Source organism: Acanthochromis polyacanthus, chromosome 9, assembly GCF_021347895.1.
Source record: "Acanthochromis polyacanthus isolate Apoly-LR-REF ecotype Palm Island chromosome 9, KAUST_Apoly_ChrSc, whole genome shotgun sequence".
Taxonomy (NCBI): domain Eukaryota; kingdom Metazoa; phylum Chordata; class Actinopteri; family Pomacentridae; genus Acanthochromis; species Acanthochromis polyacanthus.
In genome coordinates this window covers 33,554,190-33,582,151 of record NC_067121.1, presented here as the reverse complement: position 1 = coordinate 33,582,151, position 27,962 = coordinate 33,554,190, and the positions used below count along the sequence as shown (strand labels likewise).

The window sequence follows — 27,962 nt, the reverse complement described above, 5'->3', positions numbered from 1 at the left end:
CAAATGAAAAAAACGAATAAGTTACGCACAGAAATCTCAGTTTATTGTTTGTTCGTGCGCGCATCCTACATGTCTCCGTGGACCCCGTATAAGGAAGCGTGCATGTCTGAGATTTAGTATAAACTTTGAGGCCTCTGGAGCAATACATCCTCCTGAGAGAACGCTTATGAACTCCTCCTCCTCCTCTTCCTCCTCCTCCTCCTCCCTCCACCGTGCGCTCTGGTCCTCCTCTGCGCGCTCTGGGTCTCGGCTCGGACAAACTGCGCCGGAGCACTGGATCACCAAAAGTCCGCAGAGTCGGTGTAGAGGTACCGGGCTCAGGGCAGGAGAGGTTCGGCGTTGGTTTTCTCCCGGGGACTGGGGTGCCGTTTGTTTTTAGTTTTTAGGTGTTTTTTCACAGTTCGGTCATGGAGACTCTCAGAGTTCTCCTCGCGCTACTGTGCGTTTTCCTGGCCGGAGCGCAAATTCAGAACCAAGGACTCAGGTTTACTGGTGAGTTTGCTGAAAATATGCAGCACTTTCTGAACAAACGTCTCTGTTAGCTGGAGTTTTGAATCACTAGGCTGCATGTAAAGTTTATTGGATGTGCTGAAGTTTTGCTTGCAGAGCAGATTTTAATTGCCTTTGGGCTTCATGCTTTCTGAGAAACTACAGCTGAAAGTAAGACGGTGACAGAATCCTGATCCACCTTGAGCAGACCAAGCCCTGGGTTTGGTCCCAGTGGTGGTCTTAATGGGCCTGTAGGTTTTGTGTGTGAAGCTGACTAAGATGTGTGAAATGTGGCAGATAAAAGTACCTCAGGCCCCGCCCCTTCAGGTGATATGCAGCAGTTCGAGTGCAGGTGTATCTCTCAGATGAGGTTTTGCATCTTTCAGACGTCTACCTGTATAAATCTGATCAGAAGGATAAGTACCGTGACACCAAGTGTGATGCACCAGAGCAGCTTAAAATAACAGCCTGTAGGCCTTCACTAGTCACACATGCGCTGAAACTACCTGTGTTGTAAATGCGTATACTTGCTGAGCAGATAAATGTATTTTATAGTGGATTTTAATATTTCCTGACACCAATTTTTGTGTTTGTTTTCCGAGCAGACTGTCCAGTCGACCTGTTCTTCGTCCTGGACACGTCTGAGAGTGTCGCCCTGAGAAAGACGCCTTCCGAATTTTATATTGAACAGATCAAAGGATTCGCCACACGCTTCATAGAAGAACTCGAGGACATGTAAGACCCAAACACACACCTGCACTGATGGAAGAAGGATTCAGATCTTTTTTTTTCCTTTTTCGTAAAATGAACCATCGTAGTCTCTCATGATGCTGCAGTGATGTTCACTCTGGCACACTGTGACATCCCTGGTGGGCGGAGCTACAGGTTAGACATGTGACCACACCCATCTGTTGATGATGGAGGAAGTTTAAACTTAGTTCATTTACGTAAAAGTACCAATGCAACAAGATAAAAAATAGTCCATTACAAGTACACTTTTTGCATGAAAATCCTTATTTAGGTAAAAGTATATAAATATTAGCAGGAAATATAAATATTAAAAGTGCTGGTTTGGTCCCTCTGAATGATATATTATTATTTATGGCGGTATTATGTTGTTAATAGCAAATGATCAGTATGTTGCTGTTGTAGCTGCTGCAGGTGGAGGCAGTTTGAACTAATTTATTTACAGTTTTACATACAAAAACAACAGATAAATCAAATAAGTGGTCAAACGATTAAAGGAAAATCTGTTTTCAGTTTTTAGGATTTTTGTTTGATCTTTGATTTTTGTGAAAATATATTAATAATTTGGACGTTTCTTGAAATCAAGCCATGTGACAAAAATCACTGTTTGGTGGAGCTGTTAACAGATCATAGACATAGATTATAGAAATCTGAAAAGGTTAGAAAATACTACTTTCCACTGTGTAAAATGTTCGTATTAAAAGTGATCAAATATGTTAGATAAATGTAGTGGACTACAAAACACAATATTTCCATCTAAAATGAAGTGGAGTTGACTTATATAATAGAATAAAATAGAAATACTCTAGTAAAGTACAAATATATCACAATTGTGTTTAATTACAGTACTTGAATAATTATACTTCATTACTTCCCACACCCATCACTGATGCTGGCTGTGATCTGAGGTTAAAGGTACCAGGGAAAAAGTGATTACTGTGCTTCTGTTAGTATCCTATTAAGTTAGAATGATGAATTCAACCATCAAGCTGTGTGATAATGTTTTAATTATTTGTCTCTGCAGTAGATGTATAGAGTAGCTTGAATTTGAAATACTAGGAGTTAGTATACTATGATCGACCTCAAATCCAATCAAATCAAATGCCTTTATTGTCATGGCATGTACACATACAGCTAAATTTAATGTCTGTCATAAAAGAAAAATCCTCCATTTACTCCGCTCAGTCACTCACAAACATACACACACAGTCGAAACAAATAAATAAGGTAAATTTGGTAAAAGTGCAGTTAAAGGATACAGTCAAGAGCCAGCTTTGTCTCTCTGTTGCATAGTGGGTCAATATGTAATTGAGGGACTTTTGAAGTCTAAAGGATATATCTTGCGTACATTTTTCTTAAAATAAAATAAAAAAATGTTTTTTATGTCCATTATGATCCTGCCTTAACAAATTCTATAATTATTTATTATGGAAGTAATCATTTGTTAATACAAAATGACTGGATATCGCTGAAATGTCACCTAAATAACCGTCCCAAGTTAACAACAACCGCCTTCTAATTCGCTAAACAATAATAAAATGAGCTTATTCAAAAATTCATTTGATTGTGTTCTTTTTATTAAGTTGAGATAATCATGACAGATATTTATTTTTTGGCAATGTATCTAATTTTATGTGGAAAAAAACAAATTCTGTCTGTGTCTGAGAAATCACTTTGAACTAAGTTCCCCATTACAAAAACACCTCTCAAGGAAGTGTGTTGATTCCAGATCACATGACCTGCTCCACATGATGTCATTTCCTCCTGAAGGAAAGACTGGAAGACTCCAAGGCTTTCTGAGTGATTTAATATAAAGTAGTGTGAGAGTCAAGTGTGAATTTATAACATGTCAACAGGTTTACTACGATATCTTTATAAATAACTTTCAATTTCAATTTTACTCAATTGTATATATAATATTTAAAAGAATCTTTGTGTAAAAATGCCATGTGGTGTTTGGTTATAGGCGGCCATGTTGATTTTAGGTCTAAAAAAAGCAAAAATGTCAACTATGATACCTGTCAGCTATGTTGCAAAAAGTCCCGTGATTATATATTGACCCTAATGTTGTGTTACTGTGTCCTCCAGGCGCCACCGATGTGATCGTACCCTGACGTGGAACGCAGGAGCATTACACTACAGCGACGATGTCATCATCGTGCGAGAGCTGAGTGACATGAATGCTCACCGGGAGGATCTGAAGAAAAGCATCAATGCCATCTCGTACATCGGCAAGGGCACATACACCGACTGTGCCATCAAGAGGGGCCTCGCTGAGCTGTACTCTGGGTAACGTTAACACACTTTGGCTGATGAACTGATTGCAGCAGCAGTGTTGTTTCTGACTGTTTGTTTGTCTGTTCGCACACAGAGGCTCTCACTACCGCGAGAACAAGTACATCGTGGTGGTGACTGACGGCCATCCCATCACTGGTTACAAAGAGCCGTGTGGAGGTGTGCAGGAGGCCGCTAATGAGGCCAGACAGCACGGAGTCAAAGTGTTTGCTGTCGCTGTCTTACCTGACCAGGAGGTAAAAACACGCAAACATACATTTACGTTTGCCATACTAATATTAAACGCTTCAGAAATAATCCAGACTTTATCTAACTTATTATTAACTCATTTTGACATTTAAAGCCATGCCTGTAGGCCATTTTTCTGGCATGATGTCTTGTTTCCAGTCTTAGATTCCGGTTATACGACAAGTCCTGTACAAAAATACATTAAAAACACAAAGAAATACCTCACAAAGAGGACTTTATTTATGAATAAAACTCACTGATCTGGCTAACTCATGTTGCTGATGCCATACGAGCTTTAGCTAAGCTCTGAAATCCATTTTCACATAAGACTTGAAATACTTCTAACCCTGACTTTAAAACCGATTTTAAGCCTTCAGTGTCTGTTTGTATACAATCCTGCTGACACTGTAAACTCAGCTGTGTTCAGTGACTGTAGCTATTGAATAAATATTTGTATATATGTTGAACAAATATGTTAGAGAACACTATCAAAATTGCATTGTTTCCAAGTTCAAAATCTAACTTGCACAAGCTACAGTTTTACGAAGAAGGTAAAATGTGTCACAAAAGACCATTATACAGAGAGCACTGTGGTGCTGCAGAGATTCCCTGAATGGCAAATCAAATCTTCTCCAAATGTCAGGGAACAGACTGTACAGAGTGCAGGAAAATTACATCACTTCTATTATTTTTTTTTTTTCAGTCTTAAAGTGAAACATTGAAAACATGGCCATTCATACTAAAATCATGACTCAAATCATAGTATCTGTCATGAAATTTTTCACTTTTATTCATTTTGTTTGTGCGCATCTTTCATCCCTAGTGTTCATTCAAGTTAAGTAATTTAAAAATAAGGTCAAATTAAGTAAAGTGTAAAGATGAAAATACAACAAAGTGCAGTGAAGCAAAATGAAAGGAAGTCAAGTGAACTGAAATGCTGTGAAGTGAGATTGAAGATGTCCTTACTTCCAAAGTCTAACAAGCATATCGGTTCTCCCAGTTTACATACTAATACATGTACGCACAGAGAAGCATCGACATGTAGAGAAGATTCTATAAGGCTCTAAAACATACATTGCTATGTTTTGATGCTATATCAGTGTCAGAGACTTCAAGGGTAAAGTTTTGACTGACATCAGAGAGTACTGGATGAGCCAAAATGGGGAGATGAAGCCAGGGAAAAAGGGTATCTGCCTGAGTCCTAAGCGATGGAACCAACTGAAGGACCAGAAATTGTGACCAGAAATTTTGTGTCAGAAATTGACGATGTCATTAAGAGAGTATCAGCATTCCTTTCAGTGTTTTCTGTTGAACTAATTGAACATGTTGGCTAATTAGATTTGTCAAAACCCATCGTATGGTTCTCTGCTAAAACAAAAATGATTGTGTCCACTGCATGGACTCCGGTGTGAAGAACAGCTCATCTGAATTCTATGCCAGGAGGGTGAAACCAGTGACTGACTGATGCATTTAACAACCCTTAAGAAGCTCTTTACACTCTGACTAAATGCTCCTATCAGTCTAGTATTGCACATGTTAGGTTCTTATTTCAGATTTATAGACAAAGCTGTACTTTCTCTCACCAGGAAACCAGACTGTCCATCATCGCCACAGATCAAAGCTACAGACAGAACTTCACGGCTGCAGATGAAGACCACAGATCCACCAAGATCGAAACCATCCGAACCATCATCAATATGATCGTAAGTATCCTCTTCTCTTCTCTTCTCTTCTCTTCTCTTCTCTTCTCTTCTCTTCTCTTCTCTTCTCTTCTCTTCTCTTCTCTTCTCTTCTCTTCTCTTCTGGACTCTTCTTGACTCTTCTCAACTCTTCTCTTCTCCCCTTTTCACTTCTCAACTCTTCTCTACTCTTCTTTTCTCTCTACTCTTCTCGACTCTTCTCTTCTCTGCTTGACTCTTGTCTTCTCTACTCTTCGCTTCTCTACTCTTTTCCATTCATCTCTTCTCTTCTCTACTCTTCTTTTCTCTTCTCTTCTTTTCTTTGTAAACATGTGGATTTCAAGCTAACCTTTGTTTTGTTTCCTTTTTTTCAGACAAACGAGACCAAGGATGTGGTACGTCTTCCTTAAAATGTGTTTTCAAGGAAATTCCTTTTAAATTTGCATCAAATGTGAATTAGAAGGTAGCTACGTAGTAACTGTACAAAATCGAAGAACAGGCTTGGAGTTTCCATTCTCTCTTAAATGTTTAGACTGATGGATTATTGATGATTATGTTTATTAACACTAACATTTCAAAAATGCATTTGCTTAGAAGGAGTTTTGCTGATGCAGCTGGATTTGGGTCACATTATTCACTCGCTGATGGTCACAACTTAAGAATGTTTACAGAACAGATCTCCCCTCTAAACAGCTTCTTCGACTGTGTGGCTACTAGAGTTGAGTATTTTGAATGATATCTGACTGAAATGTAAATAGATGCCTATAGAGCTACAGTATACGTTAAGTCGCTACTTTCCTCTGGTTCTGTCTCAGTGGCCGGTTTAGTCTTCTTAGTGATCGTCTCTGCTGATATGTAAACACTTAACTAAACTCGCATAAACTCAGGAAACAAGGAGGGGTCACTCAGAACACACACAAGAAGCTGAAAAAACAACATAAGAAGCAAATTAAGATTGCTGTGATAGTTACAGTTTTGGCTACTTACAATAGTTTTATCTTTAAAGGGCCCGTATCACGCACATTTGCAGGTTTCTAATTTTAATTTTGGAGTCGACTAGAACATGTTTACATGCTTTACTGTTCAGCAACACAGCATTTTTCTCATTGCTGCAGCAGCTCTGCTCAACCTCTGTCAGCAGAAACACTTAAGGCCTCCTCCTGATAAGCCCAGTTTGCTCCGATTGGTTAGCTGATCTGATGAAAGCGAGAAAGCCTTGGTTTCTACTGTAACCTCAGATCTCTGGGTGCAGCAATGGAGCTCCAGCAGTCGTGACTCTAATAAGGAAGCGATCGTGCACTGGGAGACAGCTGCTAGGTTTTTGTTTAAGAGCCAAACTAGCTGCTCGACAGGCATTATGTAAATGTGTTACGTGATGACATCAATAAATAACGGAAGAATAACCTTGATTTCAAACAAGGCATTTCAGGCAGTTAGAGAGCAGTGTTTTCTATAGGAGAGACTATTCCCATTGGGGTAGGCTTTGGGCTTTGTAAGTTTGCAGACCTTTTAAATGCACAAAAAGCTAAGATATACTAAAGAAAAGGGAAAAAAACAAAAAAGCATCACGTGTCAAATGAAGAAATGGTCCAGTTTTTAAGATATCGTGATGACAAATTTAGCTGACACAAGTAAAAATGAGGGTAAAACGACATTCCACTTGATTTTTAACAAAATTTCTACTAATCTTCATAGTCAGGCATATAGAGACAGAAACACCATGCCTGCTTTAACATCTTTCTTTTCTTTTTTTGTAGTGTTGCTCCTTCGACTGTACTGTAAGTATTTTTTTAATTAATTTTCAGGAAACAGAAATACCGTTTGGGTTTCTTTAGAGCATTTGTCATTTTTAGCAAACAGAAATACAGTTTGGGCTTTTTTGAACCATTACATAATTGTTTTCTTGTCTTGTCTGAAGGCTCCTGGAGGCCCCAAAGGACCGAAGGGAGATGTTGGTGCAAAGGTGGGATATCTGGCATTCAAAACACCAAAGTGGACAAAATTCTCAGTGTTCTGTTCAAACTTTCCAAACTTACATTTTATCCCCCATCCCTGCAGGGAGAAACAGGTAGACCAGGGATGCCAGGAGAGAGAGGAGATGGCGGTGACATGGTCGGTGCCTTCTACCTTTTCTAGTAACATGTATGCAAATTAAGGCAGCAATCAACACTTTTCCTTGGATCTAACATTACTGTGTTTTTCTTACAGGGCAGCATTGGTGATCCTGGTCCTGTTGGTTACGGTGGAGAGAAGGTGGATTGAACTTACGCATTATTTACACATATTAAATAGAAAAGACTAGATTTTTACGTGACTCAGTAGATGCTCACAGGACTGTTTCATTGGTAATTGTGGAATTTAATGGAGGTTGGGGAAGCCTATGCTAAGTTCATCCACCTTTTTGGATGATTACAACATTTTTTCATTAATATTTTGAAGGACCAAAATGTGAAATGAGTGAGTTTATGTTGTACATGACAAAAGAAAGTCAATTTTTGAGGCTCTCCTCGCAGCCTGTTCCAAGCGTGTTGTTTCATTTATCAGGTAGTGTAAAAACAGCAGGATGCCAATGTCAGGAACATGGAATACATAGAATAGCATAGAATTTCAGTCATTGTTATAGAGCAACAAAAAATGGTATTTAATTAGCAAAATCCATAGAAGAACACAAAAGCATTACTAAAAATATGCTAAAAAAGAGCAGACCAGTGTAATGAACACATAGTAGCATAAAATAAAAAGAGAGAAGCTAAATTATTAATGATAAAGAATGAATTATAGTATAATAATGTAACAAATACACTGAAAAGTCTGAGAGCAGCAGCTGTAAGTAGGAGAACTGGAGTAATAAATAAAAATAATGTCAACAACCTGACAGACAAAAGTAGTAATAGCAGTAGTGGTTGTTAAAAAATTAGATCCAATATGAAGACACAAAGTGTGGTGGGGATTATATCAAATTAATAGGAGTGTAAACTAGTCAAACATGTTCTTATCTTCTTTTAATTGATTTTATGACTTCTCTGTTTTATATTGTGTGATAGATTTTGAGAAGATCTCTGTAAATAAAGATTATTATCATGATTATTATTGTGGAGAGGTTTTCATCTTGTACCAAGTAGATGAAGTGTGAGCTCTTGTCATCCTGATGTAATCTCTATGAGGATGCTGTCTTGTCAATATGACAGTGTTTATGTTGTTTATTTATTCACAATCACTGACTTTATTTCAGATTTTTATCCTCCTTTTAATTGACCACCATAATGATGTGTGTTTTTCTGCTTCCAGGGAGATCGTGGGATCAGAGGAGATAAGGTACTATCAGGCACTAAAACTAAGTATTTATTCATAGAATTAATTAAATACTATGTTCTGTAAAATTTATGCTGTGTGTATTTCTTTTCTGCAGGGTGATAGAGGACACAAAGGCTTCAAGGTGAGCTTTTCTTGACTCTAACTCTCAGACGGATGCGGTGCTACTGCTGGTTGCCCCTGAAGTGTATCTGCTAATTTCACCTTCCCTCATTTTCATTCTTTCCTTTTTCTCAGGGAGACAAAGGTCACAGAGGAAGGGATGGAATTGACGGCCGCAAGGTGAGTTGTAGGACTACTACACGTCTGGCTGTCTCTCTTTTGTTTTCTTTGATGAATGTGTTTGAAGATGTGTGTCTGGTTTTTTTGTCCTTAGGGTGAACCTGGTTTTTCTGGACTTCCCGGCTGTAAAGGTTCTCCTGGATCAGACGTGAGTCGTTCATCTTCCCCTCAGAATAAACCCACTGTTGCAGTCTTGGCTCAAGCTCCTCTCATTCATGTCACACATGACGTTTGAATCGCTACCAGATGGATACTTATTATCACGTGTTAACACCCTGTTATCACTTCTAAGAACAACAAATGCACTCAGTCAGACGTGTGGATGTTAGGTCGCACTGCTTTCCATTTCTGCATTTTAATTTCTCTCTCTGAGGCTCATAAACACACACAAACAAGCCACTTCCGCTGCATGCTTTTGTTTACAGATTAGCCATTAGCCAGAGTTGCATGTTCAGGAATGTCGCTGTGGCCCTGACCGGCATCGCGTCTGGAGCCTCCGGAGGCCGGCAGGCAAGCCGAGGCCCTCTGGCTCTTTAATCACGCCTTTGTTTACATTCTCTCCTGTCAAACTGTTTAAATGAAGCCATATAGTCGTACTGTACACAAACATGCACATACACGAACATACATCAGCTTTCAAGGCTGAGTGTTGTGGCTGCAGCTGCTTAAGATCATGATTGAAACTGTCTCTGTTGTGAATGTTTCCAGGGTGGGCAAGGAGACCCTGGACCAAAGGGAGACCCTGGCTCTTATGGACAGAAAGGAGCAAAAGTAAGACATTAACACTTGTGCATGTGAAGATCTCAGATTGAATTTCGGTGCTTTGTATCAAGTTGCTGTGTGCTAATTCAAGGGAGATACTGGAGACCCTGGTGAACAAGGACCGCCTGGAAGCTATGGATCTCTGGGACCTCAGGTAAGTCAGTGCAGAGATCCACGAAAAGATGACAAAAAACAGAGCCGGAACTGTGACACATGTTTGACTATCCGTGATGTTTCAGGGTGATCCGGGTCCTCGTGGAGCCGACGGGGACAAAGGAGAGCGTGGTGATGATGTAAGTGACAAAGCTCTAGGACGACACCAGAAATAACAAATTCATGACCTTTTTAAGGCATTTCTTGCTGTGCGTTTGTGTTTCAGGGGCCACCTGGAGTAGATGGAGGTCGCGGTGAGAGAGTACGTATAATCACTATTGATTTTCAGTTAGCCTGTTTGTGTCTGAGAGCTGCCAAAGTAACAGCTCTGTAATTCCTCGTAGGGAATAGTTGGAGAACCGGGGGAGCAGGGTTCCCGTGGAAACAGAGGTCCAAAAGGAGATGCAGTAAGTGATGATAAGGATGAGGAGGGATGAAACGTAGGTCTCTTTGGGGCTGCTTCATTTCAGCATCTCTTCCCCAAAAATCTGTGGGAAATGGAGTTTGGCACATGTGTCGAGTCCACTGCAACTGCGCTGGCCTCAGTGGAACTCAAACTGTTTTCATAATATCGCTCCTATGTAGTCCTACTGGTCTGACTTTAGTCAAAACTTGGCTGCTTTGCTGGTTATTGTAACTGCTCACTTCATACATTTGGTGTTTTCTTTGACAGGGGGAGCCAGGACCCCGTGGAGAGCAGGGGAGGGAGGGCTCAACTGGCCCCAACGGAGACCCCGTAAGACAAACACTCACATATAGACACTAGGGATAGACCGATTATTGGCTAGTCGATTATTTTGGCCGACATATGGCATTTTTCCAGTTACTGGTATTTTTATTGCCGATTTTTGATAAATTAAATGCGCAACTTTGAGTCTGATGCAACAGCTTCTCTCTGTCGTCACTCTGTGGTCTCAGAAATGTCTCTCAAGAGACATCGCCACTCAGAAAACTAGTTATTATCACAGTGGCTAAAGCCATGCTAACAGCTAGCAGCTATACTGATGTTATCTATCGGCCGATATTGGTACAAAAATGTAATATTGGTCAATATTGTTATAGGTGTTTTTGCCATTCATGAAAACCGATAAAATAAAGCCTGGATTTCGCCGGCATTTACTGGACTCATAGAAGGAGGGAGGGAGAGTGTGAATTGTTGTTTGAAATAATTAAAAATAACAATAGATGGTATAAATATGGCATTTTTTCCATAATATAAGTTGAAGTAGTTTTTTTATTTTACAGTGTTTACATCTGGAAAGCCTTGTTGCATTTGAGAATGCATCCAATGGTGTATCACAATAAAATTTCAGCATGATGTGTTAATTGCACGACAGGAGTTTTTTGATGTTACCTAAATGAGTTAATTAACCTAACCCACATATGTCGATATTGGTTGAGACTGGAATTGGAAATTGAGAGTCGAACAATATCGGCATATCGGTTATTGACAAAAAAGCCAACATCGGACATCCGTAGTTAGGAGGCACTGAAACAGAGTCTGAACAGTGATTGAACAGAGAAAGATATAACACACAAAACTTCAGGAGATAATTTGATCAGTCTCAGCCAAACAGCACGTGACGCTTTGTTTTAATCACTCCTAGTTTTATTTAACATATTCAGTTACGGTAATCCTTATTAATGAAGACGCTTAGTTATGAAAGAGATTTTCCCTGCTATCACATGCTGTTTGTAACATTTAATGTATATTGATTATCGGCCTTGTTATCGGCCCTGAAAAAATGATATTGGTCCATCCCTAAGAAACACTCACATTCAAACAGCTGCACTGCCTGTTGTGTAGCGTTTCAGGAGGCAGCACCGCCCAAAGCAGGGACCACCCACTTTCCTCTCTGGCATTATCCTTCTTTTCCACCGGACGAGGGGAACCTGTGCCTGAGCTCGTGCACGCTCTTAAATATGCGTGCACGTGTCGGCATTTGTGCATCCGTATTTCACGCCAGGCAGTACCTTAAACAGAGGCGATCCTGGCTGCTGCCCCAGAGCGCTGCCCACTCCTCCCAGCTCCATCTCCCCCCTCTCTCTTAGTATTTCTCTCCTCCTGGGAACATCTACTCTCACTCTTTCCTCTCTGACTCAGTTCTTCTCTCCGTCTGCTCCAGCCAAACCCTCACTATGGTTTTTCTTAATAAGGCACCAGGCAGTGTAATAATAATAATACAGTACGTTACAAGCGTTAGCTGCGGTAGCCGCCGTGATGTCAGAACTTTCAATGGTTCTTTTGTGCTTTCAAATGAGCCTCCTTTCCTCATCAGTGAATACTGAGGAACTGAATAGTACAGAAAACATGGAATAACTGACATGTTGGACCTACCTCATACGTTCAGGAGAAACTGTATCATCACATGCACCTCTGCTCTCTTTATCATCTGCAGATTAGCATGTATAACGCACCTAACCGTAAAATATTAGCACTGTTTGTGCAGTATTTTTTTAAATATTCACATCTTTTACCTAAATAAAAGTACTAATAATACACTTTAAACGTACTCTGTTACAACTACAAGTCATGCATTGGAAGTATTAATTAAAAATTATTCCGAAAAGCCACTAAAATTGTTAAAAGTAAAAGTACTCAGTGCCGAAAAACATCTCCTGTAACTTTTATACAATTATCATGCTATTATTACTGCTCATGAATTCATGTAAAAGCAGGATTTTGCTGTTTATAGTAGTAGTTACTTGGTATGGAGCTCATTTTTAACCTGCTATGTGTGTAACTGTGATCATTTCATTGTGGATTAACCTGTGGATTATTTCTTTGTTATTTGATTTACTGTGTGAAAATTCTAGAAATAGTCAGACAGGCTGTCCAACATGCCTTAAATCAAGTAAATTGACTTATTGAGTTATTGACGAACCGTTTCAGCTCAACATTTTTAAACTGTTTGATTTATTACAGTAAAATACAAGTATAAGTACAGTTCATGATTAAATGTATTTAGCTGCATTGCACCTATGAAAAAAATACATGAGCTTACAAGTACAACATCTTCTAAGACTGAATAGTGTGGCTTCAGCTGCATAAACTGCTCTGTTTTGGGAAATATTCTTATCTGCTGTTTCATCTAGAGTCAGACTTGGCTCCTCTGATCAGCTCTTAACATTTAACACAGTTATCGGTATTTTCAATTCATTGTTCCATTTAAAAAGATAAGATCAAAAAGCTTCAATTTACTGGTGCAAATGATGTTGCCAGAACTTAGGAGTGACTCATGTCTTCATAGCCTGTTGAATAAGGACCAAGTGAAGTAGTTTTGACACTCAAATCAAACAACTCTTTAAATAAACAAATAAATATATAAATAAATCTGATCTGCAGAAGTTGAACTTCTCATTTGGATGCTGTGATGCAGAAGCGATACACCAGATGGTTCGCTACACAGAATCATATTACAAGTTGTTGCACTTTAAAATCTTCAGCTTAACTTCAGCTGTAATTAGAACTAAAACACGCCTGTTGTTGCAAGTAGCTCCTAATAGGATAATAGTCAGTGTTTTGGCCACAAATGCACATCTTGGAGCCTGGTAGGATGGATTCTCATATCGGTCTTGTGAGAATCCAGCTGCTTTGTGATGTAAAACTATTGGTGCATTCAGACAGTTTGCCTCTGACCAACACTCGTGAGCTGTACTCACAGTCAAAGCTTCAAGAGGAAATCGTTTTATTTTGTACATGAGAAGACAGGAGAAAGAAGAAGGTGGGGTAAATCTTCAAAAAGAACAGCCTAACTGTCTTGTGATAAGTTCAGCGGGGATGTTTTCGTCATCTGTGTCCATCATGTGGCTGTTTTTGTTGAAGTGCTTTAACAGTGTCTCATTAACTGTGTTGTTGTTTTCCAGGGTGAGCCCGGCAGGCCGGGGTCTGCTGGCTACAGAGGAGATGAAGGCCCACCTGGACCAGAAGTGAGACACATTCACAGTTTACTGATGAGCGCACTGACGCTTAAAGGCCCCAAAAAGCCTCGAATGCAGTGTTGTTTGTGCTTTTAGTTGACCTTTACTCACTTGTTTTAAATTGGAAAGTTTCGGCTACAAAAAAATGTGAGGTCACACACGTCCATGGGCCAGTTTGCTCATGAACATTTAATGGTACAGAGGAATACTAAAGATTTGAAGCCTGAAGCATTCGCAACTTGGCTCTATAACTTCACAGATTTATCTCCAAAGTCCATAAAAAATTATTGTATGAACCGTGGTCATTAATCATGTCAGTAGGAACTATTAACATCCAGTTCAACTGAAACTTTGCAGTGATTGAATACTGATTATCACACAATCTAGGAAACATTCATGCCAGGATGTGTAGTAAATTGTAAGTTACTGACTGTTACACAGTGAATGTGAGTGTATGTACCTGAATCAGGCTGAATCTGTTCATGTAATTGAACCCAGATGCTATTTTTAGATGCATTTGTAGGACAATTATAATAGATGCAGCCTTGTTGTGCCACATTTCAGAAGTATCAGGTTTTGTACAGCTGCAATTGAGAACTTCTGCTTCCTATAAGGTTATTTACTCTGTCTTTTATAGCTTTGATTTGTCAGGAGTGAGTTTTGATGATGCAGAAGGAACAAGTATTGCATAATTCTCTCAAGTGCCTCTTATCCATAACTTTGTCCTCACACTGGCTTGTCTTGGGGTTTTTTTTTCAACAAATACTGTGAGGTTAAGGGGTTAAAAGTCTTTAATCCAGAGTTTTTGTCAACTCACAATCACACACACCCACACACAATGCTCTGTTGACAACATCCAAATGTTTCCACTGAGAACACGCTGCATTTCATATGTTTCTAATCTCATTGCCGCTTTTCGTCTCCCAGGGACCCAAAGGATCGAGAGGAATCAAAGGAGCTCCGGGAGACAGAGGCCCGATGGGGGAGAGGGTGAGTGAGAGGGGGAGAGGGAAGGGGGGAGAGACAGATGTGTGCCATCCATCATGAGCTCGCCACGAGGTTTGCATATGTGCGTGATTGAATCCTTGAGTGTTTCTGTGTTTCTTAATGTCAGGGAGGAGATGGCGCATCGGGAAACGGGACAGAAGGTTGCCCTGGTTTCCAGGTACGATTTCCAGGTGCTTTTATTGTGTGACGCACGTTGCTGTGTTTGGATGCGTGTGTTCTGAACATTTGTGTGGTTTTTAGGGTTATCCTGGGCTCCGTGGAGACCCTGGTGAGCCGGTAGGTTATCTTGAATGTTTGCTTTTTCTGCACTTTTTTCTAAAATTGCAAATCAGATAGGATTTGATATAATCTTTATGGCATTAATGCAGCTAGTGTAGCAGCTTTAAACTGAGCTGAACGACATATGTTTTATTAGAATTTTGGCATTTTACAATTAGACAGCCGCACTTAATTTGGATGAACTTGTTTCGGTGAAGCTCTAACTCCCGCTGTGTCGCCCTCAGGGTGGTAAAGGAACTCCTGGACCAAAAGGAGATAACGGAGATCCTGGAGATCCAGGCGCCGATGTGAGTCTCGCTTCTTTCCTTTTCTGAGTACTGCTCCCTCTTGATCTCATTTTTATCTTTCCTCAATCCCCTTCTTGGCAGAGATCGCTGACAGGATGTGAGTCACATGTCTGGCATTATGGACACATTTACATATTTCTTTTTTACTGGTGTCTTTTAACACTTCTAATAATAAATAAATGTCTTCTTTTAATTTCTGTCATTTATTTAGCTTTTTGGAAATACTTCACTACTCTCTTTTTTTTCTTTTGTGTCCGTCCTCCTCTCTCCTCCTGTTTTGCAGCTGGAAATGCTTTCTTAAGTGCTTTTGAACACTGTCTATGTGTGTGTGTGTGTGTGTGTGTGTGTGTGTGTGTGTGTGTGTGTGTGTGTGTGTCTTTGGGGAAGAGGCTTTGAGCTGATGCAGCTGTGTATATGTCGTTGTCAAGGATACCAGGAAATGAGCAGAAACGATGGAGGGACTGCATTACTTGTGCATGTGCATGATCATCTTCGTCCATAAAGCGTGCCAGCGTTAGCACTCTAACCCCTGCTTCAACTCGGCCATGTTTGCATTGAAATTACTGCGTTTTCAAGACATAAACATTCCTGCACATTTGTACTTCTCTCTCATCAGTGCACACCCACCCCGAGCCCCTTTTTTCTTTAAGAGCGTGTTCAGATTTACATTCTTGGATCAGTTTACCACTCATCAGGACTTTGTGGTGCTGTAGCACAAGCCTGGATTAGATGCAGTATAATTCACCCCCGTGTTTCCTTTTTTTTTTTTCCCCCCATTTTTGCTGTTTCTTACCAAAGTGACAGCTGCCTACGGGAAACATCTCATAACCTCCGTAAGTGATTCTACAGCTGTGTTTAAAAAAAACCCATAAACTTGAGTTTGATTTTAAAATATCACCCGCACAAAGCATGTCATCGAGTCACTGCAGTCGTGTTTGTGTGTGTTTGTTTCCACTGGTTACTATGATGTGGCTGAGCACGTCTCCCTGCAGTTTTAAGTCCGTTAGCACAGTGTAATCAAATCAGCATGACGGAAGCAGATTTTGAGTTTTCACCGCACCTCAGTTAATCTATAAACTTGTGATTAGCTTTGTAAGATATTTGCAAATGTATAGAAATTGGTTAAAACATCCATAATTATCCATTATGGTTCTTTAATGAGCATTGACTTCAAACCAGGAGTATCCGTAATCCCCCAAAGTAGTTTTCTAGTTTCCAGGAAACACATGGAAAGATTGTGGAGCAGCAAAAGTGTTTTTTCCAAAAGTGAAGTTTCAATTACATTTTAAAATCAACTGTTATAACTGAGCACTAGATTAAAGGATAAAGGTGTAAAAAAAAAAATAGAAACCAAGTGACCAGTGAAGCTGACAAAAGTCAGATAGCATCAACAGCGGATGCCTTGTCCAAATTCAGCATAGTGTAATACTTAAACATTTGGAATAGCTGCTAAAGGTAATGAATAAAATGCGGAGATAGTTGACTAAAGGACCGTGCTTGAAATTGTTTATTAAATTTTTCAAATGACAGTTGAAATAGCTAAGCATAATGAACCTGATGTTATAATAGAAAGCTGAATATGAAGGATAAGCAGCTAAAAGGTCGCGTCTCTGGCATTTAAAGTGTTACTGGTGGAAATGAAAATGTAAAAACACCTACTTACCAGATCACTGTAGACAACTGTTAGAAAATATTGCAACGGCAGTTCTTCTATTTTCATGCATTGGTTCAATATTAACCGGTTTAGAGTCAGTTGAATCCAGGCAGGACAGGTGGCATCAGTGGAGCGATACTGGCAAGACTGTGGAGGCACAAGAAAAACACTGTTCCAGAGATGCCCTAATGGTAATATGGAATGCAAAATGTGCAGAAGAAGCAAAATAAGAAAACACAAAAAAGATGTCTACTTTTGCCGCCAGTGGTTTCCCGTAACTGAGATATAGCAGATTAAAGAACAACCTTGTTAGCATGCCCATGTGGTGTATTTTAATATACTGGACACCATGGTTGAGCATTTTTACCTTGAAGCTGCAGTGTACTGATGACAGTCTCGAAAACATGGATTCAGACTTCCAGAGTTTCATATGTCACAAACCAAAAGAACCAATCGTATCAATTTGCAGGCTGGAACTTGTCTGCATCAGAAGTTGTCCAGTTTGAACATGTATAGCTGAATTATTTCGATATTACAACTTGCCATTGTGCAGTGTAGAGTAGTTTGACTTCGTTTGAACTGACTGGGAGGTGAGGTGGTGTGCTCGAGTGGACAAGTGAATGGAGAGAGAGGCAGAAACTTCATAGATCTGAAGAAGAAGAAGGTTTTCCCACTGCTGCTGCTCCACTGATCAGCCATCACCAAATTCTTTATTAGAATACACATTTAGATGCATTTTTTTCTGTATCTCAGTGGGAAAAATTAACGCACATTCCATTCATCCCCAGATGCATTCATCCATTTCTTTTTTCTTCTAATGTCTTTTTTCCCTCTACACAATCACTTGATTGTTTCCGCAAATTCCACAGTTGTGGAAGCTGTAGTGAAGACACAGCTATCAGTTTTACATCATCACACTGGCTAAAAACATTTTTTAAAACACGTCTAATCCCTCTTCAGGCTTCAGTGAGATTTTTGAGCAACTGGATTTCTATTTTAAATTGTTTAAATACTTCCACACTGTCCAGACATGCACCTTCTCTGGCCAGAGGGGACAGGAGGATCAAGTCAGGGGTGTGTCTCGGGCGAAGAAGGCGGAGACAGACCTTTTGACTTCACCACCTATTGCAGAATTATAGCGAAGACACTTTGGAATGAAAATAGACATATTCGACAAGGTGCAACAAACAGTCACATCTGGCTGTGAGTCGCCAGATATGACGCCAGGAAATCAAGGTCAGAATGTGTGTAGCTGTGGACGACATAGTCCATGTTCTTTACAGCCGAGTGTTTGAAGTTGAGAATATGCAGTGATTGAAACCGCATGTGTTGTGTGTAACTATATCTGTGTGTGTGTGTGTGTGTGTGTGTGTGTGTGTGTGTGTGTGTGTGTGTGTGTGTGTGTTCTTATTCAAGGCTGACTTGGGTTTGTGTGTGTGATAAAAGCCATGTGGTTGGCATTACCTCTCCTCTCTCGGCCTCCTTATCTGTCCGCTCTAGGTAGATGACTGTGCTGCAGAGGTGCTTCCAACACACACGAAAGAAAAGAATTTGCTTTATTTATGATGCTGTGCATTGGCAGCCTGTCTTTTGCCCACACTGTACTGTTATTTGGAACACCGACGAACTTTAGGAAGAGAAAATCAGCCCTTTAAGGTGTCCAATGCTGCACACAAGTAAACATCTACTCTAAAGCAGTTCTTGAATCCGTGCATGTGTTTCTGAAGCGCATCATCATTTAATGTGATATCTGCACCCAATTTGCAAATTTTCCATTACTTTAATGTGGAATTCCCTGCAGCTGCCGACATTCTTTCTCAAACCCGAATGCCCACACTTCTTTAAAGTGTCTGTGAGAACATGAAACTTAAAGACGGGATAATTTCCCTAAATTGATTTGCAGTGTTAAGCTCTTTATTCTCCACACTTCAACACTCTGGGCCATAATCTCACAGCGATCGGCCGTGGGGCAGAGTTCAGCAGCTGCAGGGGTTTTGGCCGTTTTCTCCTCCTGCAGCTGCACTGGTGTGACTGATGGGCGTCCAGTCAGAGCCAGACATGGCCTCAGTTAACATTCGAGATGGATTTAGAGGTTTCACAATGACAATGACTGGATAGAATGAAAATGTTTTCATACGGAGTGTAGGCTTTTGAACCGGCTGAAAGAAAGAAAAATAAATGACAGAAGTCCCATTTTAATCTGGTACAGCAGCCAAACAAATGTAATTAAGCTAAAACAAATAGCCTCTCTACTGTTTGGAGCCTTTATTCTGTTGATATACTGCCTATGAAAACACTTGTTTTGTGTGGGAGCTTCTGAAACTCCCATTACTTATCTCGCTGCACTGCATATGCTCTTCTTTGGTGACACCCTCCATAAATATCATTTATATTTTCATTTTATGCTGATGAGATGTAACAAAACCCCAATTCAGTTTTAATTTCAGTACATCAGGCAGACATTTCACCTTCATTTTCACCCAAAGATTGACAGACAAAGCTTTTCCTCTCAGGCTACACATCTATGATCTGCTCAGTTATTCTCTGTTAAGTTTTATTTATATATTATTTATTGCAGCAGTCAAGCACAGAACCGTGTTTAAAACACACTAATGAGCACACACTCTAATCAAGTTGTGGTTCAGTCTGATTATGGCCTCCACTGTATTTGATGTCACTAAAAAAGATTTTAGTCGATCCCTGGATGCAATGTGTGCGACTTGCATGATCCTAAAGATGAGAGAAGAGGCAACAAACACGTGTACTCCAAATCTGTCCCCTGCAGACATGGGAAGCTGTTCCAATTTGTTAAACACACTAACAGAAGGCAGTTCTGTCAGCTTAGTAGATAGATAGACAGATAGACAGATAGACAGATACTTTATTTATCCCCATAGGGAAATTGTTGTATCCGGCAGCTCATATAAAACACCTAACAAAACACGTAAAAACATCGTCACATGTAAAAACATAAAACATAAAAACATAAAAAGGGCAACCGAGTTGAAAGTGGGGGGGGGGGCTATGAGGAGTTATGGCTGAAGGGATGAAGGATCGCCTGAAGCGCTCCGTCCTGCAGCGCATTGAAAGCAGACGGTCGCTGCGGCTGCTCTTTTGTCCGGAGACAGTACTGTACAAAGCATGGGTGGGATTTGTCAGTATGCAAATGACTGCACAATACTGCAGACTGTAACTGCTGTTTGGCAGTACAACATGAGGACATTCATTATCCATCCATCTATCCATTCATCCTCTATACACCGCTTTATCCTCACTAGGGTCGCGGGGGTGCTGGAGCCTATCCCAGCTGACTCAGGTGAAGGCAGGGGACACCCTGGACAGGTCGCCAGTCTGTCACAGGGCTACATAAACAGACAAACAATCACACTCACATTCACACCTATGGGCAATTTAGAGTAACCAATTAACCTCAGCATATTTTTGGACTGTGGGAGGAAGCCGGAGTGCCCGGAGAAAACCCACGCATGCACAGGGAGAACATGCAAACTCCATGCAGAAGGATGCCAGGCTCAGGCCGGGACTTGAACCGGGGATCTTCTTGCTGCAAGCCGAAAGTGCTAACCACTACCACTAACCACTGTGCAGGCCGACATTCATCATGAATACTGAATAAATCACTGTTGTTTAATGTATAGCTACATGTGTTTCCATCCTGTAGTCTGACAACAGCTCTTGACTGTCCTCTTAATCTCCATTTATTTTCTCTTTTCACAGAACAATGTGCCAGGAACACCAGGATCTAAAGGAGCCAAAGGCCACAGAGGACCTGACGGCCCACCGGTAAGAAAGTCATGAAGTCTGAGCATGAAGATGATGGTGTGTGTTTTGGTTTGTCTGTATGTGAATGCAAAGTGACATATTGGAGTGACTGCTGTCCACACACAAAGCAGACCTTCTCCTCAAAACCAACATCTGGGCTTATTTTACTCTTTTCCATTGTTGGGAATAATATTTTAATAATAGTTTTAATGCTATAAATATGGAGTGTTGCATGTGAAGCTAACTGTGATGAATGAGTATAACTGACTGCATAACAGAAGCTGAATAACTGAATATTTAACCTCTACTAACGGACAACAGCTACAAAATAACAGACAGAACATTATAAAGGTGAAAGTTTCTGCTTGCCTGCAAGGCTCCAAGAAGATTACATTTGAATTATTTTACAGATTTTACAATTATGCCCTGCCAGTGAAAACAGCCGTGCATAAGGGGTTGTGATATTCTCTATTTTATTTTATACATTTCTCATGAAAACACCAAAATCAGTAATATTTTAGACCGTCTCAATAATTTCAAAGTTCTTGACTGAGGCACTCAGCTGCGAGATCATTGGTTCATAGTATATTTGTGTAGGTATATGGAGCCTATATTGAACACCCTTTAACTGCCTTTTAGTGAGAAAATGTGTTGAAATGGGAAACGTAAATCTTAACAAAGATATACTTGAAGTTGGAAAAAAAAGGGTAGTTATTGGGATCTATTTTTCACAAGTAGATTAATAGTAGATTAATATATATGTGCTGCTGAAGAGCGTGGTTACATCCAAGTTTTTCGGAATACCCAATAAATTAGCAGATATTCATATATATATATATATATATATATATATATATATATATATATATATATATATATATACACATATATCCATACCCCATCAACTTTTGAGTTGAAGTTACTTTTGTTCAACCAGTAAGTGTTTTTTTGATTGGAAATGTGTTTCCCAAAAGATAATACGATGATGTACAAGAGGCATCGTTGTGTACAAAAACATTTCTCAGCTTTTATTTGCATTTAAAAGTAACTTCAAGTTAAAATTTGCTAGGGGTATGAATCATTTCATTCTTCACTCTATGTATATACACATTAGCTGTGTTAAATATGATAAATTTACACTAAAAAGGGAAAATTAGCAGCAGTGCATTTCACAAACTAGTTAGCAACTTACCCCTAAAAACACCCGTTGACTCCGCACCACTGGCTCCTTAGCTAATATATGAGCTCTGCTGCATGTGCTACAGGCAGTGCAGAGAGCGTTTTAAATGGAATCAAAGCAGCTCTGTTGGACAAACTGCAATGAAACAATTTCTTCTTTATTACAGGGATTTTTCTTCATTTTATTGCCTAAAAGAAACAAAAACCTTTCATATTTTCCATCAGACATTATGAACAGGAACAGCTCATCTGTGCTTTATCGACCAATAATGTTAGCTGACATACTGTATGCCTCAGTGGAACTTTGATACTTGCTTGTCGAATCAGGCATTGTTGGTTTTGGTGTTTTCATGGGATTTGACAGTAACAAAAACACAGAATCACCTGACCTTTAAGACATCGTGCTGTGTGTTTCCCCACCAGTGAGCGAAGGTTTCCACTGATTCTGTAAACATGCAGTAACTTGAGTTTACATTTGCTAATCTCACTGCTCAACCTAGCACCAAACCACATGCTACAACATTTAAAAAGTGGCATTTCTGGCTCTCCATATGTCAGAATGATAGGAAATTCTCCTTTCTTTTTGCCAGCAGGCAAGTACAGGTTGTGGCTTTGGATCATGTGAAAGAACGCGTAAAGCGTGATCTAAATATAACGCATGTTCTGTGACAAACCGAGTCCAAACTTTTCTCTTTCACATTTTCCTTGCTTCATGTCTCTCCTCCTTCTTCCTTTGCACTCGTCTTCTCCTCTGGCTTGTGTCTCTCCTGCATATTTTGGTATGAAGCGTTTGCGTCATGTGTTCTCGGGACAGTTTCTGTCCTCTACAATTAACGGCTGCCTCTCTCTGTCTCGGTCTTTCTCTCTCTAATGTGTGTGTGTTTGCTTGTGTGAAGACATTCGAGCTACGTTGGCGTCTTTGTCACAGAAAAGAATGCTCATAACTTTTAAAGTTTAATGTCTGTTAAAACAAAACAGATGGTTTTTCCTGCAGCCGAAAGAAAAAACAAAATGCTGCGGCGGTGAGCTGCTGGAGGATTCAGATGTTGTTGCAGAATGATAGCACAAATGTGTGGGTGTGGATGTGGCTTCAGTCATGGTGGGAATCTGGTTAGAAGTCAAAAGGAGGACTGGTTTTCCAAAGAAACCCCCATTTTTTAATTCCAGTTAAAATACAAAGACTCCTGCTCTGTCATCCTGAAGTCAGACCAGATACATTTTTGGACAGCTTCTTTAAACAGACGTCTATCAGGGCATGAATCACTCAGGCTGCCTATCTTCTTTCTCTCTTTAGGGACCTCCTGGGCCTCCTGGACCACCAGGAAGTGATGTGAGTACAAAACAATCAAATCAGTTCATTCAATCCCAACACTCAGCCTCAGTTTAGCCGTTGAACCGGACAGTTACACACCTCAGTGTCAATCCTCCTCGAGGCTGCTCTGGTATTATATCTGAATCTCATATTCAGTCCAAAGACGCACATCCAGTTTCCTGAACACAGGAATCTGTGGCTGATCACTGACTTCTAAGTAAAATATCCCCTTTGTCATGTTTTCTTTATTCTTTTGGAGCAGCTTGAAACAGGCGAGGCCCCGGTCGTGTGTGTTGTGTTTGAATGTTATGTAATGTGACGTATCATGTGTAACGTAACCTCCACCTCTCTCTTCAGGACTGCGAAATTCTGGATATAATCATGAGGCTCTGCTGTAAGTTAAACTGTTCTGTGCGCTTAAACATACACTTGCTGTAATCAACTCACATGCGTTGTACGTTAAACACTCTGCCTTTTTCAAGTCACTGCCTGGTTGACCAAATATGCAATTATACAATTGCAGTAGGTTAAGATGTTGTGTTACGTGTTTTCTTCACAGTTAATTGACTTTGATTTTTTTTTTTTTTTGTTGCTTTCTTCATCCTCTCCGAATCACTTCCAGCGTGCTGTGGTAAGTCTCGAGTCATTATCTTAATTTTTGCCCACACCCTGTGGCAAGTGTGATGTTTATTCATCATGAATTTGATTCTATGTGTGTTTTCTTTTGTGTCTTTAGAGTGTAAATGTGCACCTGTGGACCTGGCCTTCATTGTGGACAGCTCAGAGAGTATCGGTGCTAACAACTTTGCTCTTGCCAAAGACTTTATCATCGCAGTCATTGACAGACTGATCAAAGACCAGCAAGTCAAGGTAGCGTCCTCCTTCAGTTTATCCAGGATTTTGCAATCTGACATCCCTGTTTTTCATAGTTATCCACTTTTGTGTAACCCTCTGTTGGATGACAGACGATTGACCTTTGTGGATTTTGTTGTTTATTCGAAATTACTCCAAGAACAGTGCTAAAAGTGTTTTTCAGAGACGTTGTGAAATTCTTTGCCTTGAGAACATACCTCGAAATAGAAAGTGTGAATGAAAGATATTGTCTTGGGGTTTGGATCGTGCTTTTTATGTCTCTCCAATGACTCTCCTCTTCCAGTTTGGATGTAATTAGTCAGGATGGGTGGGACGCAGAAATGTTGACAGAGGAAAACGCGTGCTTGTAGACATGACACACATAGTCACCATGCAGTGTTTTTCTTTCCAGTTTGCAGCAGACAAGTCCACCGTGAGCGTTGTGCAGTACAGTGGATCACGAGCCCAAGAGAGCGTCAAACTCATCAGCAACATCACCGAGTTTAAACAGTGAGTTCACACACATGGAGCCGGACCTGCTGCCTTAACGCTTCATAACTTTGACTTTTTAGTGTTGTATCGATTCAGTAATAGTGCACTATCATCACTGATATGAAAACAAGCAGGGCAATTAATAATGAACAACAATATAAATACGGTCGTCTTCTCTGACCGAGAGAAAGATGAAAATCAGCTGTTCAAATAATGACAAACTCTTAACCACTGAGTTAATCCACACACTGGTCAGGAGAGGCTTTAAAAGACAATCAGATATCATGACAGGACACAGACACTGCCTTCACCAGTGACTACAAAAGGCCACCTTAAAATGCAGCTGTATTCAAATAAAATATGTCACACATGATAAGAAAAAGATGAAAACGAATTGTTGGCATACTGGATGCTGTAGTCAGGCACTTTTATTTCCACAACTCCACCATTTGTCATCAAAGAAATAATTTCAGACAGAACAAATGTCCAACAAAGTGATCCAGTGCCTGAAAATGTCCATCAACTTCACCCAGTCCTTTAGAAAGAGTAGAACTACATTCCACAAGCCGCATCAACAACCTTATTAACTTTATATGTTAGAGTTTGTAACCTGTTAGTGGCTTGTGATTTCCTGTCTGTTAGTCATTGTCAGTACATTGTGTGCTTGGTTGTTTCATGACGTCCATTCAGAAACAGAAATATATTCCTCTTTCGCTGAAGAACAGTTGTATTAATGAAAGATGCTGTGTTTATATTTTTGTTCGGTATAAATTGCTCCAAGGCAAAAGCAGTGAGTGCTTTCCAGCATACTCAAGTTTAACACTTGTTGTCATTGTAGTATATTTATCCATTGTCATACATTTTAAAAATATGTGTGTTTGCATTATCTCTGAAAATGAACTGAATAGGCGATTTACAGCAGTCGTTTGCACATGCTAGAACTTAGCTTAGCATAAAGATTGGGGAGAGGATAGCCATTTTTTCCAGTGTAACCAGTGCAGCTTACTCATGGATGAAAGACTTTATTTTCAAAGTGTATATATTCTGTGGTTTTAAATCTGATTAGTTGTCTTATAAAGCATTTCATTTTGATGCCATTGAATGTCTGTGTGCCTGCAGGGCAGTGAGAGACTTGCGCTGGCTGGCTGAGGCCACGTACACAGGAGAGGCTCTTGATTATGCTCTGAACACCACAATCATCGAAATGAGGAAACCGAACAGAGTCGTCCTCGTTCTCACCGATGGACGTTCTGATATCGACAGGGACAAGACTCCCCTCAACATACTCTGTGGTAAAAACCTCCTGGTGAGTGCAGCACACTTCAACAAAACGCTGTAAATGTCCACACCACACCTTCCTGTTGGCTGACTCCAAAACCTCTTGCCTCTTCCGCAGGTGGGTGGTTTAGGCGTGAAGGACTACTCAGGCCGACAGCCCAACCAGGAGCAGCTGGAAGCCGTGGTCTGTAAGAACGACCGCAAACCAGGTTTCTCCTTCGTCCTGGACAACTTTGCTGAGCTGCTGGAGGACAATTTCCTTCAGAACCTCACAAACAAAATCTGTGAAGGTACAACACAGCACCACATTAATGCACTCACACAGCGTCAATTAGTTGAACTCCCAATAGACTGACTTCTCTGTATCTTGTTGTTTCTCATCCAGAGAAGAGATGCCCGGACTACAAATGTTCCAGTAAGTCTGTTTTTCTTTATCAATATGATCTTCCATTTGTGGTTTGTTCTTTCTAAGATTTACTCCAACTTTAAATCTGGTGAGACAGTTTTTCATCTATAAGTCTGGTGTAATTTCTTTCACACTCTGTCCGTCAGAATCAGTATCAGCTTTGATCGCCAAGTACACACAGCACACAAGGAATTCGGCTGTTGGTGTCACCCTAGGAATAAGGAAAGAGAAAAGAGTGTATAAACGTAGTCCTGCAAAATGATAATTGGTACAGTGATAATACAGTGCAAAAAACAGAGAATACTCTTCTTAGTGCAAAAATAATGTACATATACATTGGTATGTTGTACAGGTGTGTAGGAATGTTCAGCTGTTTATTAGGGTGATAATAATAATTGGAGTCTGTGTCAGTTTGATAAATATGTAGGTGCATCTTTAGCTGTGTTGCACTTTGTTGCCTCTACTCTGCTGCGGATCCACTGTAAAGAGCTTTTGATCAGATGTATTCTGTCTGTTGTTTCTGTTACAGTCACTTTCGAAGAGAGCGCTGATATTTTGGTGATGATGGACAGCTCGGCCAGTGTTGGCCAGAAGAACTTCGAGACAAGCAAGATGTTTGTCCAGCGCCTGGCCGAGCGTTTCCTAGAGGCTAAGAAGGAGAGAGGCGCCACCGTCAGAGTTGGCGTGGCCCAGTACAGCCGCAATGCCCGCATAGAGCAGGAGCTGACCACCAATCTGACACTGCTGACCCGTCAGATCAGCAATGCAGGCTTCCAAAACGACGGCACCAACTTGCTGGACGCCATGAGATTTGCCCTCAATAATTTACGCAGCCGTGGAGACGCATCCAGAGGCAGGAAGAAGCTGGTGCTGTTCTCCGACGGCAGGTCTCAGAGCGTCAGCGAGCCCGAACTACAGAGGCAAGTCCGTGCATTGGTGGACGCCAACGTTGAGCTTTTCGTCATCGCGGCCGGCAGCCAAATCAGTGAAGCCAACCTGCGCACGCTGGTGAGCCGGGGGCAGCAGGACGACATCAGCTACGCTCAGCGCCACCTGTTCCGGCTCCCAGATTACTCCTCATTGCTGCGAGGCGTCTTCTACCAAACCGTCTCCCGCAGGGTTTCCCTGACCTGAACGCAGGGCCAAGAACCACACGCTTTAGATTTTTAGCCCCATTATGAATATTCAGTCTCACTCATTTACCATACACTGTGTTCTAAAAAGAAATGTCACAATTGAATGTCTGGCAGACAAATGTAAATATTTTTTATGAAATGTCCAGAAACTTTTTTACTCTGAGTTCATCCTCCAAGACACCATCTCAGGCTGCGTATGACCCAATATCAAGATGCTGACTTAAAATTTAGAGCTTGTCTTTGCTACCTTGGAGGTAAAGTTCGAGTAGAAAAGTCTCAATCAGCATGAGTGACTTCGTTCCTGGAGAGCCATGAGTTATGATCATATCAACATATTGTTTATCTGCATTTGGCTAATTTCTGTTCAGGTATTTCCTGTATTGCTCTCCCCTCTACTTCAACCCAGCAGTGGGGGCTTATTGAAGCCGTGC

The 27,962-nt window shown here is 40.5% G+C and overlaps 1 protein-coding gene across 1 annotated transcript; it reads left to right on the top strand.

Annotated features, from left to right (window-relative positions):
- The first annotated feature begins 204 nt into the window (after nt 1-204).
- col6a1 (collagen, type VI, alpha 1) lies at nt 205-27,565 on the top strand. Its single transcript, XM_022207605.2, is given in 35 exon segments — nt 205-492; nt 1,095-1,224; nt 3,325-3,525; nt 3,608-3,767; nt 5,346-5,462; nt 5,813-5,833; nt 7,196-7,216; nt 7,357-7,401; nt 7,497-7,550; nt 7,647-7,691; nt 8,727-8,753; nt 8,848-8,874; nt 8,988-9,032; nt 9,127-9,180; nt 9,741-9,803; nt 9,886-9,948; nt 10,034-10,087; nt 10,174-10,209; nt 10,292-10,354; nt 10,621-10,683; nt 13,815-13,877; nt 14,796-14,858; nt 14,983-15,033; nt 15,117-15,152; nt 15,380-15,442; nt 20,832-20,897; nt 23,350-23,385; nt 23,725-23,761; nt 23,990-23,998; nt 24,104-24,237; nt 24,632-24,729; nt 25,831-26,017; nt 26,108-26,279; nt 26,375-26,404; nt 26,925-27,565. Coding segments are annotated over 35 exon segments (3,060 nt in total). The 5' UTR covers nt 205-407.
- The last annotated feature ends 397 nt before the right edge of the window (nt 27,566-27,962 follow it).